Source organism: Trichomonas vaginalis, chromosome VI (assembly GCF_026262505.1).
Source record: "Trichomonas vaginalis G3 chromosome VI, whole genome shotgun sequence".
In the NCBI taxonomy this organism is placed as follows: Eukaryota; Parabasalia; order Trichomonadida; family Trichomonadidae; genus Trichomonas; species Trichomonas vaginalis.
Window position 1 is genome coordinate 16,170,167 of NC_067208.1, and position 17,378 is coordinate 16,187,544.

Below are 17,378 nucleotides of genomic sequence, written 5' to 3' on the forward strand. Positions count from 1 at the left end.
CTTCACATCTGCCACCGCCATTAAACCTTTTGAAACACTTACGCTTCTATTTTTCGGAAATGACATTTTTACTTAGAATAAAAAGATGGACGTATTCGGATATCTCTTTGAATTGAAGCAAAACAAAGTTTACACACACAAACAATACAAATACATTGACAGAATAGTTCTTTACACAAACAATGGAAAATGTTATAGAATAGCAGTCTTTGCTGAACCAAAATATTTTCATAAAGCAAAGAAAGTTGGTATAACCGAACAATGGTGAAAGTTCTTGAAGCAGACAAATATAACAACAAAACTGACCGATATTTCTAAAGGAAAGTTTATAATACAATATTATGTCAAAACTGGCGTACTGTCAATATTTGACGGAGAGAAGTCAGTTCAAGAACAACTTACTGACCTGCTGCCAAAATCTGCTCGATGGAAGCTGTCGTTATACCAATCTGTGAGAGCCCCAGCAGGTTTCATCGAACGAATCTTCAAAAGAGCATCTTCCGTGAAGAGTGCTATTGGTTTTGTAAACTTCTTTGCTCTCAATTCATCTGGACCGTCTCTGTCACCAGTATATTGTAATTTGTACAGTACCAACAGTTGAAATACCACCCATAAAAGTCTTCTGAGTCAGCAAATGGAATGCCAAGCCAAAAGTTTGAACGGTCTCCATTTGTATATTGAGTTTTTTGACCTCCTGTATGAGTCCATACTTTCACATATGGCATAATAGAACTTTGCATTTCAGGGTTAATGCGTTGTTGTGAAGTTTGTTGTTAAAGTTCATAGCATCTAATGTCAAGTTGTATGACCTCATATCCTCAACTGTAGAATATTCTTCTCTTGGATAATATTTGCCATCTATGTTTATATGATATTTAATACCAGGGTTGTAGAAACAGAATAGTCATTTATAGTTCGTCTGAACAGTACAAAACATAGTATCTGCATGTTTCATTGCAGTTGTTAAGGCAATATCCGTTCTTGCACCTGGGTTAGCACTATTGGTTCCAACTTCACCTGCAAAGTCTTTGACAGATATTTGGTGTATAGGGAACATAAGTGGAACTGCAATATATTTGGCAGCTAAAGCATTTGAAATATCTGGGTCCAACATATAGACTGCAAGTCTGCTTTCTATTCTCTTGCATTCAAACTTTCGCATGTGAACTTAACTGGGTCCAAGCATCTCCAGCAGCATTGAAATAATAGTTTACTTCAGTGTTGAGGTTGAGAAACCAAAGTCTAAGTCAACTTTGTTTTTGCAAAAGTCGCGCGAATGACATTTTATTTGTTCCCACTACTTCTGTAAGAGTGAATGGGTTCTTGTGTTGGTGCAATGACTAAGTTATTTTTGCTTGGAGTAAGTTCGATAGAAATTTTTCCTGCCCAGTTTGGCAAGTATCTTAAAAACCTGAAGATGAGGAAAGATGACAAAGGAACTCTAAGTTTCAGTTTTACTTTGGTTACTGCTGCTGCAGTTTGTCCAGAAAGGTTAACATAAACTCCTGGAACGTTAGGGTCAAGTCTTCTTATTTTCTCAATAGTTGCATACTGGTCTGTTTGTTCTCTAGCTTGTGGTTGTACTGAGTTTCTCAAAGCGAACCATTCATAGTTTGCCCATGTTACTGTTTGAACTAAGCAGAGTTAGAATATATCTTATATCCCATGAAAACTTCTGGAGCATATTGGTATCCGACATAGAAAATTCCATTGCAACCTTTCTTGTCAGACAACTTGGCAGAAGGTTTTATTTCAATGTCTTGTTCCACGTATAAGAATGAGTTGTCAATAGAAATAATATGAAACCTGTCGCAAGCAATATCTACTGTTGTTGAAGAACCTTCTCCAAACTCACCTACGTTTCCATAAGAAACAGCAGTTGTATATTCGTAAGTTCCAGGAACTATTTCTGACCTTCTAATGGCATTGTCGCATTCGTTATACCATTCGGAAACATTTCCATTCATAGCATCCAAAACTGTTGGCGTTATATTCTGAGCGGCGTACATTTCATATGAGTAAAAATATAGAATAGTTGGATTATATGTCATAATAGAACCCACTCCGACAAGCTTTACTTTCTTCCTGACTGAGTTTTTAACTCTTCTTTTTCCTTCATTGCCCTCTGCTTGAAGTTGTTGCATCTTTGCATTATGTTCATCTAGTATGTTGCAAATTTCCCATGTCCTTTTTGCCTTTTGGCTCTGGTCGCCCATCTCAGGTAACCTATATCCTAGAAAGAGTTTGTCATAGTCTGTATTTGAGTCTTCGCGTATTGTTTGCATGACTCTTTCCTGAGTTTCCGGTTCAAGCTCTTCAAACAGTGCCTGTCCATATGGAATATGCTCGTTTCCAAATATATGTTTTTGTAGCCATTCTGGTTTTCTTTCCATGTTACCAACTATATCTTTTGTGAATGGGAAAGCTTTTACCCAATCTTTCAGTCTTGCGTCGTTTATTTCTGTAGTTGGTTTTATTTTGTCAAGGAACATGTTTTTCAATACTAACATTTCATTTGGTACTGTCCAATTGAGTTTTCTTAAATATTCATCCCTTCTCGGTTCATTGTCTGCAAAGTAAGTTTTTATGACATTTTGTAAACTTTCGTTTGCAAGGTCATGTACAATAGGTTCTCTTCCTTCTCCCTCCCTAACTTTCTTTCTAAACTCTTCACCAAATATACCATCTCTATGGTTCTGTGTAGTTCTTTGAGATAAATGTTCTAGAACGTCAGGTGTTATATTTCCATCAGCCATGTTCATTTCATACTGGTCCAAAATATCTGCATGTTTCATATCTTTCAATGGCATTAAAGCCGCGCTGAAAATACCAGCTATATCTCGTTCACCATTCGCTTCCATTGCGTCTACAACTTCTTGGAATTGAGTTGTAAGTTTATGAACCACCTATCCGGATTAGCTTTATGACCCCATCTCATTGTAGTTCCATCGTCTGCAGAAACAAAAGTAGGTTTGTTTCCATCTTGGTTAGGTTCTGAATGAACTTTAAACAATGTTTCATTTCTATATGTTTTCTTGAAATTTAACCTTTTATTTTCACCGAGTTCATCCGAAGATTGAACGTTAAATGCTCGTAAGTAAAAAGGGTTGTTGTATTTGTGTACATTTTCTTTCAGTACTTCCATTCTATGCTGAATATTTTCATCTGGTGTTGGAGTCTTTTGTATGTCGGCAAACATTTTTCGATATTCTTCTACTATGTCAGCCGAATTTTTTTTAGACTCTTGGAAATATTCCATATTCTCCGCATACTCTTGTTGAGGGTCAAGATTTTTCGGCTGTTCCAAATCTTCATCTAGTTCTGTGAAGTTAGTTTCCAAAGGAAGGACTTGTTCGTTTCCTTCAGGCTCTTCTAGCTGTTGTTGCTGAACTATTTCTTCCATGTCTGGTTGTATCTGAACTTCTTCCTGTGGAGTTTCTTGTACCTCATCTGCTGGCATTTCATATATTCCGAGACCGTTTTCAACAATTTCCCTATCTACGTCATCCGCATTCATAAGCTTTTGTTCTTTCGTTCCGTCTCTATTTTTTACGCGTTTCATGACGAAAGTTGAATTGTCATTTAGCTCTGACATCAAATATCTCGGAGTAAATTCGTTCATGTCATTTGGATGATATGCTATTAAATCATATCCCTTAGCGAGCTTGTATTTTCCAGGTTTGAGATTATATCCGTTTTGGTGCTGAGCCATAAAGCTAAATAGGTTCGGGTCAGTATTTCCATCCTTGAACTTTCCAATAGCTTCTTTATATCTGTCACTAAAGTCAATACTATCTGGGAAACCACACTCTTCTTTAAGCATTTTTAAGAATTCTTGGTTTCCTTGTTCTCTACTTCTTTTATGTCCTTGCTCTGTTTGTGTTGGTTGTTGTGCTGGTTGTGGAGGTGGTTGTTGTGTTGGTTGTTGTGTTGGTTGTTGTGTTGGTTTTGGTGCATGCCTGTGTCTGTGTCCATGTGACGATGTAAATGTTTTAGGTAGTCCTGGTGCAGGTGCTTCTCTTGGAGGGTTTGGTGGTATATAAGTTCCACCAGCTGGCACATATGTTCCATCTGCAGCGTAATGTCCTACCTGACTTTTCGTTCTTAAGAAAGCATTTACTAGGTCTGTTTTGGTCTGTTGTAACTCTTTTTCTTGACTTTTCACAACAGTTGCTCTAACGGCGTCATAGGCACTTTGAACTGCCTGTCTCGTTGCTGCATCTGTTATTTTCGTCATATTTGTGTGCTACTTCTCTTAACTCGTTGTCGAAACCTTCAGACTTCAGTTTCTTTCCAGATGAGAAGTCGTTCACTTGTTTCACCTTACTATGAAGAGCTTCGAAGGCGTTCTTAAAGTCAGCATTCGTTAAAGCTTCATTTGAACTGTCTTCATCCGCTTGTATTTTTGTCCTTATTGACCCTATAAGCTGGGCTGCTTTAGCGTTGGCTTGGGCATCTAACCAGTCATTGTTAGCTTTTATATATCTGCGCTTTTCATTGCCTTTTGCATGGCTGCGTCGTTATTTTTACTTTCTTGTGCTAAGTTTTCATACTGTACGGTTTGGTTTTGCAACTGTAAAAGTTTTTCTGCCTTTACATTGCTTCAACTTCTTTTTTATACTCATCGCTATCCATATATGTCTTCAGGGCTTTTTTTTATCTCTTCATCTTTCAGTACTTTATATTGAAGTAGTATGTTTTTCAAATTTATAACATCTTGTTCCATTTTTGCTACTTCTGTTGCTTTTCTGACACTTTTTTTCGCATATTCCTCTGTACTTAGTTCTTTCAGTTGTTCTTCTTCTTCTTTTTCTCTACGTTTAACTCATTGAGTTCTTTGTGTGTCTGTCATATTCTAGTTTCTTTTCGTTTTCACTTATTTGCTTCTGTATGTCTATGTTTGACTTTTTGACATCTGATATTTGATTTTTGAGTGAACTCAAATTCATTTGACTTTGAGGTTTATAGGCTGTTCCGTCGCAGCTCCACCATAGCCTGCCATTTTCGCTAAAAGTGCCGCTCTTAAACCTCCACTCTGTGCACCAACAACTCGGTTTAAAAGCATAGGATTGCTTGACATTTGTTGCAACATAGTGGGGTCATTCATAATTTGTTGTTGCAACTGTTGTTGTGGTGTTAGTTTTACTATTGGATGTTTCAATGCTCTCTTCCTCTTACGTATATTCTTACGTAGCTTACGTGGCATTTTAAGTGAAGTTAAAAAGCGGTTTTTGACAGATGTTTATATGACACTTTCTCCGATTTATAGGACCTCTCTCATATTCTATCTTGTCATGATTTCATCGTAAATGTTTTGTCAAGACTTTCTTGTCTATGTTTTTGTCAAGACTTCATCGTAATGAGCGTAAAGGACCCAAAAATATAATTTATGTTAGAATGTTAGATCTAACATGTTTTCTAACATGTTTTCTAACATGGTCTAAAACTCTTGAATTTTCATGAATTTTCATGAATTTTATATATTAATGTTTTCGTTAAGCCACTTTGTGCCGTCAGTCAGTCAGTTTAGGAAAGACTTTAGAAAGTTGTTGGAAAATAAGTCCTGGGAAGAGTATTTTGAGGCATTTTGTGAAGAATATACCAACCCGCGGAAAACAGCGGGTTGCTTTTTATACAAAATTCATGAGGTTAGAAAACATGTTAGAAAACGTGTTAGATCTAACATTCTAACATAAACATTATTTTTGGGTCATTTACGCTCATTACGAAGAAGTTTGACAAAACATTTACGAAGAAGAAGTCTTGACAAAACATTGAAGATGAAATCTCAACAAAACATTTACGAAGAAGTCTTGACAAAACATTTACGAAGAAGAAGTCTTGACAAAACATTTACGAAGAAGAAGTCTTGACAAAACATTTACGAAGAAGAAGTCTTGACAAAACATTTACGAAGAAGAAGTCTTGACAAAACATTTACGATGAAATCATGAGTTTTCTACGATGTTAGAAAACATGTTAGAAAACGTGTTAGATCTAACATTCTAACATAAACATTATTTTTGGGTCATTTACGCTCATTACGAAGAAGTTTGACAAAACATTTACGATGAAATCATGACAAAAAAGTCAACGGCTGGTCGGCTGGGGTTCGGTCCTCCTCTTGGGTCTTGGGAAAAATTCTTAGGGCTAGAAGGCACGAAGTGCCTGGAAGCCCCACTCCCTTTTTTTTTTTTTTTTTTTTTTTTTTTTTTTTAAATATAAGAACATAATTCAATATTACTGATAAATTGCAGGAAGATTAAGGTACCCTATTCAAAAAATGAAAGGGGGTCCCTCACAAAATTGAAGGGGTACCATTCAAATTCTATCGAAATAGTACCTTAATTAAAAAAGCTCTCAACCGGTACCATTCAAATTCCCTCAAAAATATTGAAAAGATTTTATGTATGCTGCTAATATAGTTAGTAGCATCATACAGAATGCATAGACAAATTTTTTACTAATTATTTTTTCTTAGCAATTCAAATTCGAGATCGCTTAACTATGCTTAGAATCATAAGCATAATAATTTTGCAAAAGGTATGGGAATAATTTGAAAATTAATTTCAAAATTATTAATACTAGTGCAAGCTAGTGTAAGCATGTAAATGCATATTTGTGCACTGATTCGATACTCTTTTTTGGAAATTGTACTTTATCTTAAATTTCGAATGCAAATTTTTTGAATATGTGTATTGAAACTGTAACCTTTTGTCTAAGTTGCATTCTAATATAGCTCGAATTCTAAAAATGGGACTTTACTCCTCTTTCTTTGAGAAAATTTTAGACAATAGCCAAATTGCTAATTTTGTTGGAGTAATACCTGCATTGGGAGGTATAATATATTGTTCAGGGTTGAAACAAGGAGGTAGTTAGTGATAAAGCATAGTTACCACATGAAATGCAGTAAAATTTTGAGTCTAAACGTCTTTTAAACCATCAAGTATAAATTATAGAAAAAGATACTTTATATATAGTTAAAATGAAAATGATTAGAAAATAGCGTTTTTGATCAAAATTTCAAATTTTTATTTCTGAATATCTCTATTTGTGTCTAATTAGAGACATTTCTATAATTTTAGTGCGCAGCATATGCAATTCCTCTTTGGTTATTGCATTAATTTCTCAAAAAGAAAAAAGTCTTCAATAATTTTTTCAACAATACAGTACTAAAGCTAAGAACTTCTAAACACATGAAAAGTTATATCATTCTCGTTAATATGTAGATTATCAATAAAAAGAATATTGTGAAATTTGAATATTTTTTAAAATAGAATGTAGAAATACTTATCAATGCTTAAAATAGAGATATGTGAGAGCTAGATCCGTATTTATTTACGTTTTCGTGCATATTTTGAATATCAAATTAAATTAATTTTGAAGATTTTAGCATCTAAAAGTATTTAATGCCCCTATACAAGCAAGGTAATTCTTACATGTCTTAGTAAGTCCAAACTTAATGTTTTATGATATGGGCCTGACCTCTCCATATGGTGACGATAGAAATTGAATAGGGTACCTAAATTAAAAAAAGGAGTTTAAGGATACCCTTACATTGCGTAGTTAGAAAGAGAATATGATATTGTCATGATTGCTAAAGTTTTAGGCTCCAGAAATGAATATACATCAAACTGAAACAATTGATAAATTGAATGAACTTTTGAGAGGTTCTCAAATAAAAAAAATTATCTAATTTTTTACAATATTACTATTATTTTATCCACATATGTATATATAGTAATTTGAGAAAACTTTTAGGAAAAAATAAGTTTAATAAAAATCTGAATTTTACTTGTTGTGGGATTGTTATTAATTGACACTCCAGACGTATTACTAATAGTTATGCGTATGCAATTAAAGTATTTCTGATGGACAAAATGTGAGATTTATATCAGATAATTCATTTCTACTATTAAGTTATTCATTTATGAGTTTGCACTTATTCGCACTAAATAAATAACTATTAAAAATTGTTTTAATTAATTGACACCATATAATAGAGTGAATTTTGTTTGATCAAACAACAATAGATGATAGATATAAAGCCAAGAAACTTGCTATTAATATGCTCTACTTGCTATTTCAATGTAAGTATGATATTTTCTAAATGTTTCGTTCAGATAACTTAGATATATTAGTCAAAATTTGAAATTTTAATAGCACATATATTAAAAATAATTATTATTCATAAAAGATTAATGAAATAAAAAAAAAAAAAAAAAAAAAAAAAAGGTAGTGGGGCCTCCAGGCACTTCGTGCCCTCTAGCCCTGAAGATGTTTAGTATAAATGAAGTTTTTTTGGGTACTGGGGGCTTCCAGGCGCGTTGCGCCCTCTAGCCCATAAAAAATTTTTGAGAGTCGTCGTCGTTGACTTTTTTGTAGAGCACTCAAAATAGTATAACTTTGTCCGGACAAGTAAGGGTCTATCGTCGCTACAGGAAAAGTTACGGGCGTTCCAAGGAAGTATACTTTGAGAGACTCTTTAGAAACTTTAGACGTTTTACATAACCATCCATGCTTTTACTTTACATCCGATAAAAGTGGTTTGGAAACCGTTATGAGATGGTTAGAGGACATACATGACTATGAGTTTAGATATGACAAGATAGAATATGAGAGAGGTCCTATAAACCGGAGAAAGTGTCATATAAACATCTGTCAAAAACCGCTTTTTAACTTCACTTAAAATGCCACGTAAGCTACGTAAGAATATACGTAAGAGGAAGAGAGCATTGAAACATCCAATAGTAAAACTGACACCACAACAACAGTTGCAACAACAAATAATGAATGACCCCACTATGTTGCAACAAATGTCAAGCAATCCTATGCTTTTAAACCGAGTTATTGGTGCACAGAGTGGAGGTTTAAGAGCGGCACTTTTAGCGAAAATGGCAGGCTATGGTGGAGCTGCAGACGGAACAGCCTATAACCCTCAAAGTCAAATGAATTTGAGTTCACTCAAAAATCAAATATCAGATGTCAAAAAGTCAAACATAGACATACAGAAGCAAATAAGTGAAAACGAAAAGAAACTAGAATATGACAGACACACAAAGAAACTCAATGAGTTAAACGTAGAGAAAAAGAAGAAAGAAGAACAACTGAAAGAACTAAGTACAGAGGAATATGCGAAAAAAGTGTCAGAAAAAGCAGCAGAAGTAGCAAAAATGGAACAAGATGTTGTAAATTTGAAAAACCATACTACTCAATATAAAGTACTGAAAGATGAAGAGATAAAACAAAAAGCCCTGAAGACATATATGGATAGCGATGAGTATAAAAAAGAAGTTGAAGCAAATGTAAAGGCAGAAAAACTTTTACAGTTGCAAAACCAAACCGTACAGTATGAAAACTTAGCACAAGAAAGTAAAAATAACGACGCAGCCATGCAAAAGGCAATGAAAAGCGCAGAATATATAAAAGCTAACAATGACTGGTTAGATGCCCAAGCCAACGCTAAAGCAGCCCAACTTATAGGGTCAATAAGGACAAAAATACAAGCGGATGAAGACAGTTCAAATGAAGCTTTAATGAATGCTGACTTTAAGAACGCCTTCGAAGCTCTTCATAGTAAGGTGAAACTAGTGAACGACTTCTCATCTGGAAAGAAACTGAAGTCTCAAGGTTTCGACAAAGAGTTAAGAGAAGTAGCACAAAATATGACGAAAATAACAGATGCAGCAACGAGACAGGCAGTTCAAAGTGCCTATGACGCCGTTAGAGCAACTGTTGTGGAAAGTCAAGAAAAAGAGTTACAACAGACCAAAACAGACCTAGTAAATGCTTTCTTAAAAACGAAAAGTCAGGTAGGACATTATGCTGCAGATGGAACATATGTGCCAGCTGGTGGAACTTATATACCAGCTGGTGGAACTTATATACTAGCTAGTGGAACTTATATACCACCAAACCCTCCAAGAGAAGCACCTGCACCAGGACTACCTAAAACATTTACATCGTCACATGGACACAGACACAGGCATGCACCAAAACCAACACAACAACAACAACCAGCACAACAACAACAACCAACACAACAACCAGCACCACAACCAACAGTTCAAAACACTGCACCACAACCAACAGTTCAAAACACTGCACCACAACCAACAGTTCAAAACACTGCACAGCAACAACCACAAACAGAGCAAGGACATAAAAGAAGTAGAGAACAAGGAAACCAAGAATTCTTAAAAATGCTTAAGGAAGACTATGGTTACCCAGATACTCTTGACTTTAGTGACAGATATAAAGAAGCTATTAGAAAGTTCAAGGAAGGAAATACTGACCCGAACCTATTTAGCTTTATGGTTCAGCACCAAATGGGATATAATTTCAAACCTGGAAAATACAAGCTCGCTAAGGGATATGATTTAATAGCATATCATCCAAATGACATGACTGAATTTACTCCGAGATATTTGGTGTCAGAGCTAAATGATAATTCAACTCTCTTCATGAAACGCGTAAAAAATAGAGACGGAACGAAAGAAGAAAGGTTTATGAGTCCGGATGACTTAGATAGGGAACTTGTTAAAAACGGTCTCGGAATATATGAAATGCCAGCAGATGAGGTACAAGAAACTCCACAGGAAGAAGTTCAGATACAACCAGACATGGAAGAAATAGTTCAGCAACAACAGCTAGAAGAGCCTGAAGGAAACGAACAAGTCTCTCCTTTGGAAACTAACTTCACAGAACTAGATGAAGATTTGGAACAGCCGAAAAATCTTGACCCTCAACAAGAGTATGAGGTGAATATGGAATCTTTCCAAGAGTCTAAGAAAAATTCGGCTGACATAGTAGAAGAATATCGAAAAATGTTTGCCGACATACAAAAGACTCCAACACCAGATGAAAATATTCAGCATAGAATGGAAGTACTGAAAGAAAATGTACGCAAATACAATAACCCTTTTTACTTACGACCATATAACGTTCAATCTTTGGCTGAACTCGGTGAAAATAAAAGGTTAAATTTCAACAAAACATATAGAAATGAAACATTGTTTAAAGTTCATTCAGAACCTAACCAATATGGAAACAAACCTACTTTTGTTTCTGCAGACTATGGAACTACAATGAGATGGGGTCATAAAGCTAACCCGGATAGGTGGTTCATAAACTTACAACCTCAATTCCAAGAAGTTGTAGACGCAATGGAAGTGAATGGTGAACCAGATATAGCTGGTATTTTCAGCGCGGCTTTAATGCCATTGAAAGATATGAAACATGCAGATATTTTGGACCAGTATGAAATGAACATGGCTGAAGGAAATATAACACCTGACGTTCTAGAACATTTATCTCAAAGAACTACACAGAACCATAGAGATGGTATATTTGGTGAAGAGTTTAGAAAGAAAGTTAGGGAGAGAGAAGGAAGAGAACCTATTGTACATGACCTTGCAAACGAAAGTTTACAAAATGTCATAAAAACTTACTTTGCAGACAATGAACGAGAAGGATGAATATTTAAGAAAACTCAAATGGACAGTACCAAATGAAATGTTAGTATTGAAAAACATGTTCCTTGACAAAATAAAACCAACTACAGAAATAAATGACGCAAGACTGAAACATTGGGTAAAAGCTTTCCCATTCACAAAAGATATTATTGGTAACATGGAAAGAAAACCAGAATGGCTACAAAAACATATATTTGGAAACGAGCTTATTCCATATGGACAAGCTCTGTTTGAAGAGCTTGAACCGGAAACTCAGGAAAGAGTCATGCAAACAATACGCGAAGACTCAAATACAAACTATGACAAAATCTTTCTAGGATATAGGTTACCTGAGATGGGCGACCAGAGCCCAAAGGCAAAAAGGACATGGGAAATTTACAACATACTAGGTGAACATGAGGCAAAGATGCAACAACTTGAAGCAGAGGGCAAGTTACCAAAAGCGACACCAAAGAAGAAGAGAAGAGTAGAACAAAGTGAAAGTAGTGAAGAAGTAACTTCATCTAGTGAAAGTAGTGGCAATGAAGGAAAAAGAAGAGTTAAAAACTCAGCCAGGAAGAAAGTAAAGCTTGGTCCGAAACAATTATGACAAATAAATCCAACTATTCTATATTTTTACCCATATGAAATGTACGCCGCTCAGAATATAACGCCAACAGTTTTGGATGCCATGAACGGAAATGTTTCCGAATGGTATAACGAATGCGACAATGCCATTAGAAGGTCAGAAATAGTTCCTGGAACTTACGAATATACAACTGCTGTTTCTTATGGAAACGTAGGTGAGTTTGGAGAAGGTTCTTCAACAACAGTAGATATTGCTTGCGACAGGTTTCATATTATTTCTATTGACAACTCATTCTTATACGTGGAACAAGACATTGAAATAAAACCCTCTGCCAAGTTGTCTGACAAGAAAGGTTGCAATGGAATTTTCTATGTCGGATACCAATATGCTCCAGAAGTTTTTATGGGATATAAGATATATTCTAACTCTGACTTAGTTCAAACAGTAACATGGGCAAACTATGAATGGTTCGCTTTGAGAAACTCAGTACAACCACAAGCTAGAGAACAAACAGACCAATATGCAACATTGAGAAAATAAGAAGACTTGACCCTAACGTTCCAGGAGTTTATGTTAACCTTTCTGGACAAACTGCAGCAGCAGTAACCAAAGTAAAACTGAAACTTAGAGTTCCTTTGTCATCTTTCCTCATCTTCAGGTTTTTAAGATACTTGCCAAACTGGGCAGGAAAAATTTCTATTGAACTTACTCCAAGCAAAAATAACTTAGTCATTGCACCAACACAAGACCCATTCACTATTACAGACGTAGAGGGAACAAATAAAACGTCATTCGCCGACTTTTGCAAAGACAAAGTTGACTTAGACTTTGGTTTCTCAAACTTCAACACTGAAGTAAACTATTATTTCAATGCTGCTGGAACTGCTTGGGACCCAGTTAAGTTCACATGCGAAAAATTTGAATGCAAGAGAATAGAAAGCAGACTTGCCGTTTATATGTTGGACCCAGATATTTCAAATGCTTTAGCTGCCAAATATATTGCAGTTCCACTTATGTTCCCTATACACCAAATATCTGTCAAAGACTTTGCAGGTGAAGTTGGAAACCAAAGTGCTGACCCAGGTGCAAGAACAGATATTGCCTTAACAACTGCAATGAAACATGCAGATACTATGTTTGTACTGTTCAGACGAACTATAAATGACTATTCTTGTTTCTACAACCCCGGTATTAAATATCATAAACATAGATGGCAAATATTATCCAAGAGAAGAATATTCTACAGTTGAGGATATGAGGTCATACAACTTGACATTAGATGCTATGAACTTTAACAACAACTTCACAACGACCATTAACCCTGAAATGCAAAGTTCTATTATGCCATATGTGAAAGTATGGACTCATACAGGAGGTCAAAAAACTCAATATACAAATGGAGACCGTTCAAACTTTTGGCTTGGCATTCCATTTGCTGACTCAGAAGACTTTATGGGTGGTATTTCAACTGTTGGTACAGTTCAAATACAATATACTGGTGACAGAGACGGTCCAGATGAATTGAAGCAAAGAAGTTTACAAAACAATAGCACTTTTCACGGAAGATGCTCTTTTGAAGATTCGTTCGATGAAACCTGCTGGGCTCCTCAGATTGGCATAACGACAGCTTCCATCGAGCAGATTTTGGCAGCAGGTCAGTAAGTTGTTCTTGAACTGACTTCTCTCCGTCAAATATTGACAGTACGCCAGTTTTGACATAATATTGTAAGATAAACTTACCTTTAGAAATATCTGTAAGTTTTGTTGTTATATTTTTGTCAACGTCAAGAACTTTCACCATTTCGGTTATACCAACTTTCTTTGCTTTATGAAAATATTTTGGTTCAGCAAAGACTGCTATTCTATAACATTTACCATTGTTTGTATAAAGAACTATTCTGTCAATGTATTTGTATTGTTGTGTGTGTGTAAACTTTGTTTGCTTCAATTCGAAGAGATACTCAAATACGTCCATCTTTTTATTCTAAGTAAAATGTCATTTCCGAAAATAGAAGCGTAAGTGTTTCAAAGGGTTTAATGGCAGTGGCAGATGTGAAGTTAAATTCACCAACTCAACCAAACAGTCAAAGTGTTGTTGTCAATGTCAAAGACAGAGATGTTGAAGTGGGGAAACCATACGAAGACCAAGATGGTATAACAATAGTTCCTGTAAAAGAACAACCAACATACCCTGAAGTTAGCAGAGACTTAAGTTCTGTTGCAGATATTCGAAACGACTACCAACAACTGAAAGACAAACTTCAAACTCAGGAGAAGATTTGTCAAGCTTTAGGTATAATGTTAAACTTGGTCGAACACAACCCTGTAAAAGTGAACTCATATGTCATTGCACCTCATGAAGTTTTGAAAGAACTATTGAAACTTTTGACAGAGGCAGACGATATAAACATCAAAGAAATAGAACCCGACGTTAGTTGCTGTGGTGTTTCATATAATGTCATTGACAAGATATACGTTATGAAAGGAGGTGAAACGTTGAACTTAAAATATAGTTTCCCAGACGTTATAAAAATATTTGACGACCACAACATTTCATTAAAATTTATTTGCTAAGTAAATGGCAGAAGACACAATGGTTTATACTATTACGACTAAAAACCCCGAGTCATATAATTCTATAACAACAAACTTACAAAGTCCTCAAGGACGATATTGTAAACTAACCTTAAACACAATGACGACTAAAGCTTGTTTTGCTCTTTTGACACCAGAAGATTTTATTGTTGTGAATGGTAAAAAATACTCCTTTGAAGATACTTACTCAGATATACACCAACAGGTTTTGTTGACTTATTTAATACTTTAAGTACGGGTGTAACATGTGCTGCAACTAGAGCAGGTTTCATTATGTTTGGATGTCCGACTGAGTTTACTATAAACAATATGAGCTATAATACAAAACTTATATCTGGTTTTTACTACCAACAGTTTCCTATAACAGGAAAAGGTGTCATACAAGGAATGTCTATTCCATTGACTTTAAGTACACCTATTTTATATATTGTTTCAAACTTAGGTTCAAAGTGTTATTCGAATGTCGACAGAAACTACTATGACCAAAAGATACTTATGCGTATAAATAACACATTCTCTGCTGGTTTGCCTATTGTTCATTCGAATGTAGAGTTTTCAGCTTTAGTAAACTCAAACACTTTAGCAAACATAAACTTAACCTTAGTTGACGCAAACTTTGTTCCTGTAAAACTTTTATGTCCTATGTATTTGTCAATGACGGCAGAAAGTTTCGAATTGGAAGATGCAACTGGTGAAAGTATTGTATTACAAGAACAACTTCAACAACAAATAGCTCAAGAACAACAAATGCAACAAATAGCTCAAGAACAACAAAGTCAAGAATAAAAAAAATATTTTTTTTATTTTTATAAAAATGTACAGAATAGATGTTTCAGATTTTTATGACTTCCAAACATTCAGAAATATGTGTCCATTTCGAGACTATAACAAAGCAGTCGAGAATTTGAAACGTTTAGTCATTTATGTTGACTCTGCCCCAGAATGTTATGTCATGAAAGAATGGGATGTAGTCTTTAACAAACCAAGAGCAACAATAGTTTCAGAACAAGAATGTAGACAGAAACTTAAGAAAATAAAAGTCGTACAAGTTGGCATGAAGATGTTAGATGCTTGGGATATCTTATTGTCAAAGTTAGAAGATTTTTCAGTTCGTGGTATAAAGTTTTATACACCTTCTCCAAACTTCTATTCTATCTTCACTGGATATAAATATGAACAAGTAGAATGGAAAGAAAATATTATAGAAGCTTGGTTAGACCATGTCAAAGAAATTATATGCAATGGAAACGAAAAGGTTTATGAGTATATCTTATGTTGGTTTGCAAACATCTTACAACATCCAAGTGCTAAGAATGAAACTGCTCTCATTATAATTGGAAAACAAGGAACAGGTAAGAACACATTCTTTACAGATATTTTGTGCAAACTGTTAGAAGGTTATTCGAATCCGAATATGACAAACTTAGAAAACATCTGCGGTAAATTTAACTCTTCAATAGAGAATATGAAACTTATAGTATGTAACGAACTTCAAAGTATAGATACAACAAAAGTTTTGAACTCAGATGCTTTGAAGAGTCTTATAACAGACAAAGTTGGAGTTGTTGAAAGAAAGTATAAAGACAAAGAGTTTGTTGAAAATGTTGCAAACTTCATTATGGTTTCAAACAATGCTGTTCCGATGAAGTTAGAAAGTTCTGAAGAAGATATGTAGTTGTCAGAACGTCAGATTTTCATATGCAAGATACAGAATATTTTGACGACTTAGCAGAAACTTTGACATCTGACTTTTAAACCACTTGTTCTCATATTTCATGACATTAGATATTTCTAAGTTCAATCCAAGACAAATTCCACATACCGAAGAGAGACAAACATTGTTAGAAGCAAACAAGAGTGTATATGAACTGTTCATAGATGAAACTGACTTTGAGTGTTTAGATGAAAGGTCATTGTACGATTCGTATAAACAATATTGTCAAGAATATGGTTAATGACAGCGTCTAAACGAACATTCTTGGCAAATGTCAAAAGTCTTTTAGACGTACAGAATGGTGTATATACAAAGAAAAATTTTTCTGAGTAAATTTAAAAAAAAATATTTTTTTTATCCGATAGAAAAGATGACGAAATTCATCTCAGTAAACAAGTACATGTCAGGACTTAAAGAAGAACTAGACCCATTCACATATTTGAATGTTTACTTCTACCATTTTGAAAAGTCTTCATTCAGCAAAGTTTGGAACATCGAACCAGTTAAGTTTGCTATTGTGACTAAAAATGGTGCGGAAATTTGAAGACTTAGACATAGAAGGTTTGTTAACAGTCAAGAAAGTTTTGACAGAAGGTTTCAAACCCTTAAAGAAGGCAAAGCATACAAACTTGTTATACCTTATGAACCAAAAGAAAGCAGACGACTATGAATATTATGAGTCTAAGATAGTTTGAAGTTCAAGGTAAATTGGGTAAAAAGATTTTAGAGTCTAAGCCAGTGTTTGCTCCTAAAGAGGAAGAGAACATTGACATTGACCCAGAAATGTTCTAAAAATAAAATTTTATTTTTACATGTCAAATTTCTTCTTCTCTGGCTCTGGGTTCTTTCTTCTCTTCTTCTACTTTCTTTTCTTTCTTTTCTCTCTTCTTCTTTTCTGGTGGAGTTATGTCAAACTCTTTCAGAACCATATTTTTGTAAAGTTCTTTGTCCTTTAATAGCTCTTCTATTCTGTTTTCTATTTCATCTTCAAGAACAGCGCATGTGTCTTCTTGCATTCTAAGAAGTT

At 34.8% G+C, this 17,378-nt stretch overlaps 4 protein-coding genes and 4 pseudogenes across 8 annotated transcripts, besides 2 other annotated features; 7 read left to right on the forward strand and 1 right to left on the reverse strand.

Annotated features, from left to right (window-relative positions):
- Positions 1 to 8,204: part of a mobile genetic element that runs on past the window's edge.
- Positions 3,125 to 4,510, reverse strand: TVAGG3_0874830 (annotated as a pseudogene). Its single transcript has one exon. A coding segment is annotated over exon 1 (1,386 nt).
- Positions 8,205 to 17,378: part of a mobile genetic element that runs on past the window's edge.
- Positions 8,691 to 9,101, forward strand: TVAGG3_0874850 (protein of unknown function, DUF4106 family; the record flags this gene model as incomplete). Its single annotated transcript, XM_051250206.1, has 1 exon — positions 8,691 to 9,101. A coding segment is annotated over one exon (411 nt), but the record flags the coding sequence as incomplete, so codon positions are not given.
- TVAGG3_0874860 (protein of unknown function, DUF4106 family) lies at positions 10,509 to 11,372 on the forward strand (the record flags this gene model as incomplete). Its single annotated transcript, XM_051250207.1, has 1 exon — positions 10,509 to 11,372. A coding segment is annotated over one exon (864 nt), but the record flags the coding sequence as incomplete, so codon positions are not given.
- Positions 11,649 to 12,063, forward strand: TVAGG3_0874870 (annotated as a pseudogene). The gene has a single exon. A coding segment is annotated over exon 1 (415 nt).
- TVAGG3_0874880 lies at positions 12,103 to 13,177 on the forward strand (annotated as a pseudogene). The gene has a single exon. A coding segment is annotated over exon 1 (1,075 nt).
- TVAGG3_0874890 (protein of unknown function, DUF4106 family) lies at positions 14,080 to 14,616 on the forward strand (the record flags this gene model as incomplete). The annotated part of the gene is made up of 1 exon (XM_051250208.1): positions 14,080 to 14,616. One exon carries the CDS (start codon positions 14,080 to 14,082, stop codon positions 14,614 to 14,616), a length of 537 nt encoding a protein of 178 aa, XP_051085683.1.
- Positions 14,621 to 15,423, forward strand: TVAGG3_0874900 (annotated as a pseudogene). The gene has a single exon. A coding segment is annotated over exon 1 (803 nt).
- Positions 15,452 to 16,055, forward strand: TVAGG3_0874910 (uncharacterized protein; the record flags this gene model as incomplete). Its single annotated transcript, XM_051250209.1, has 1 exon — positions 15,452 to 16,055. A coding segment is annotated over one exon (604 nt), but the record flags the coding sequence as incomplete, so codon positions are not given.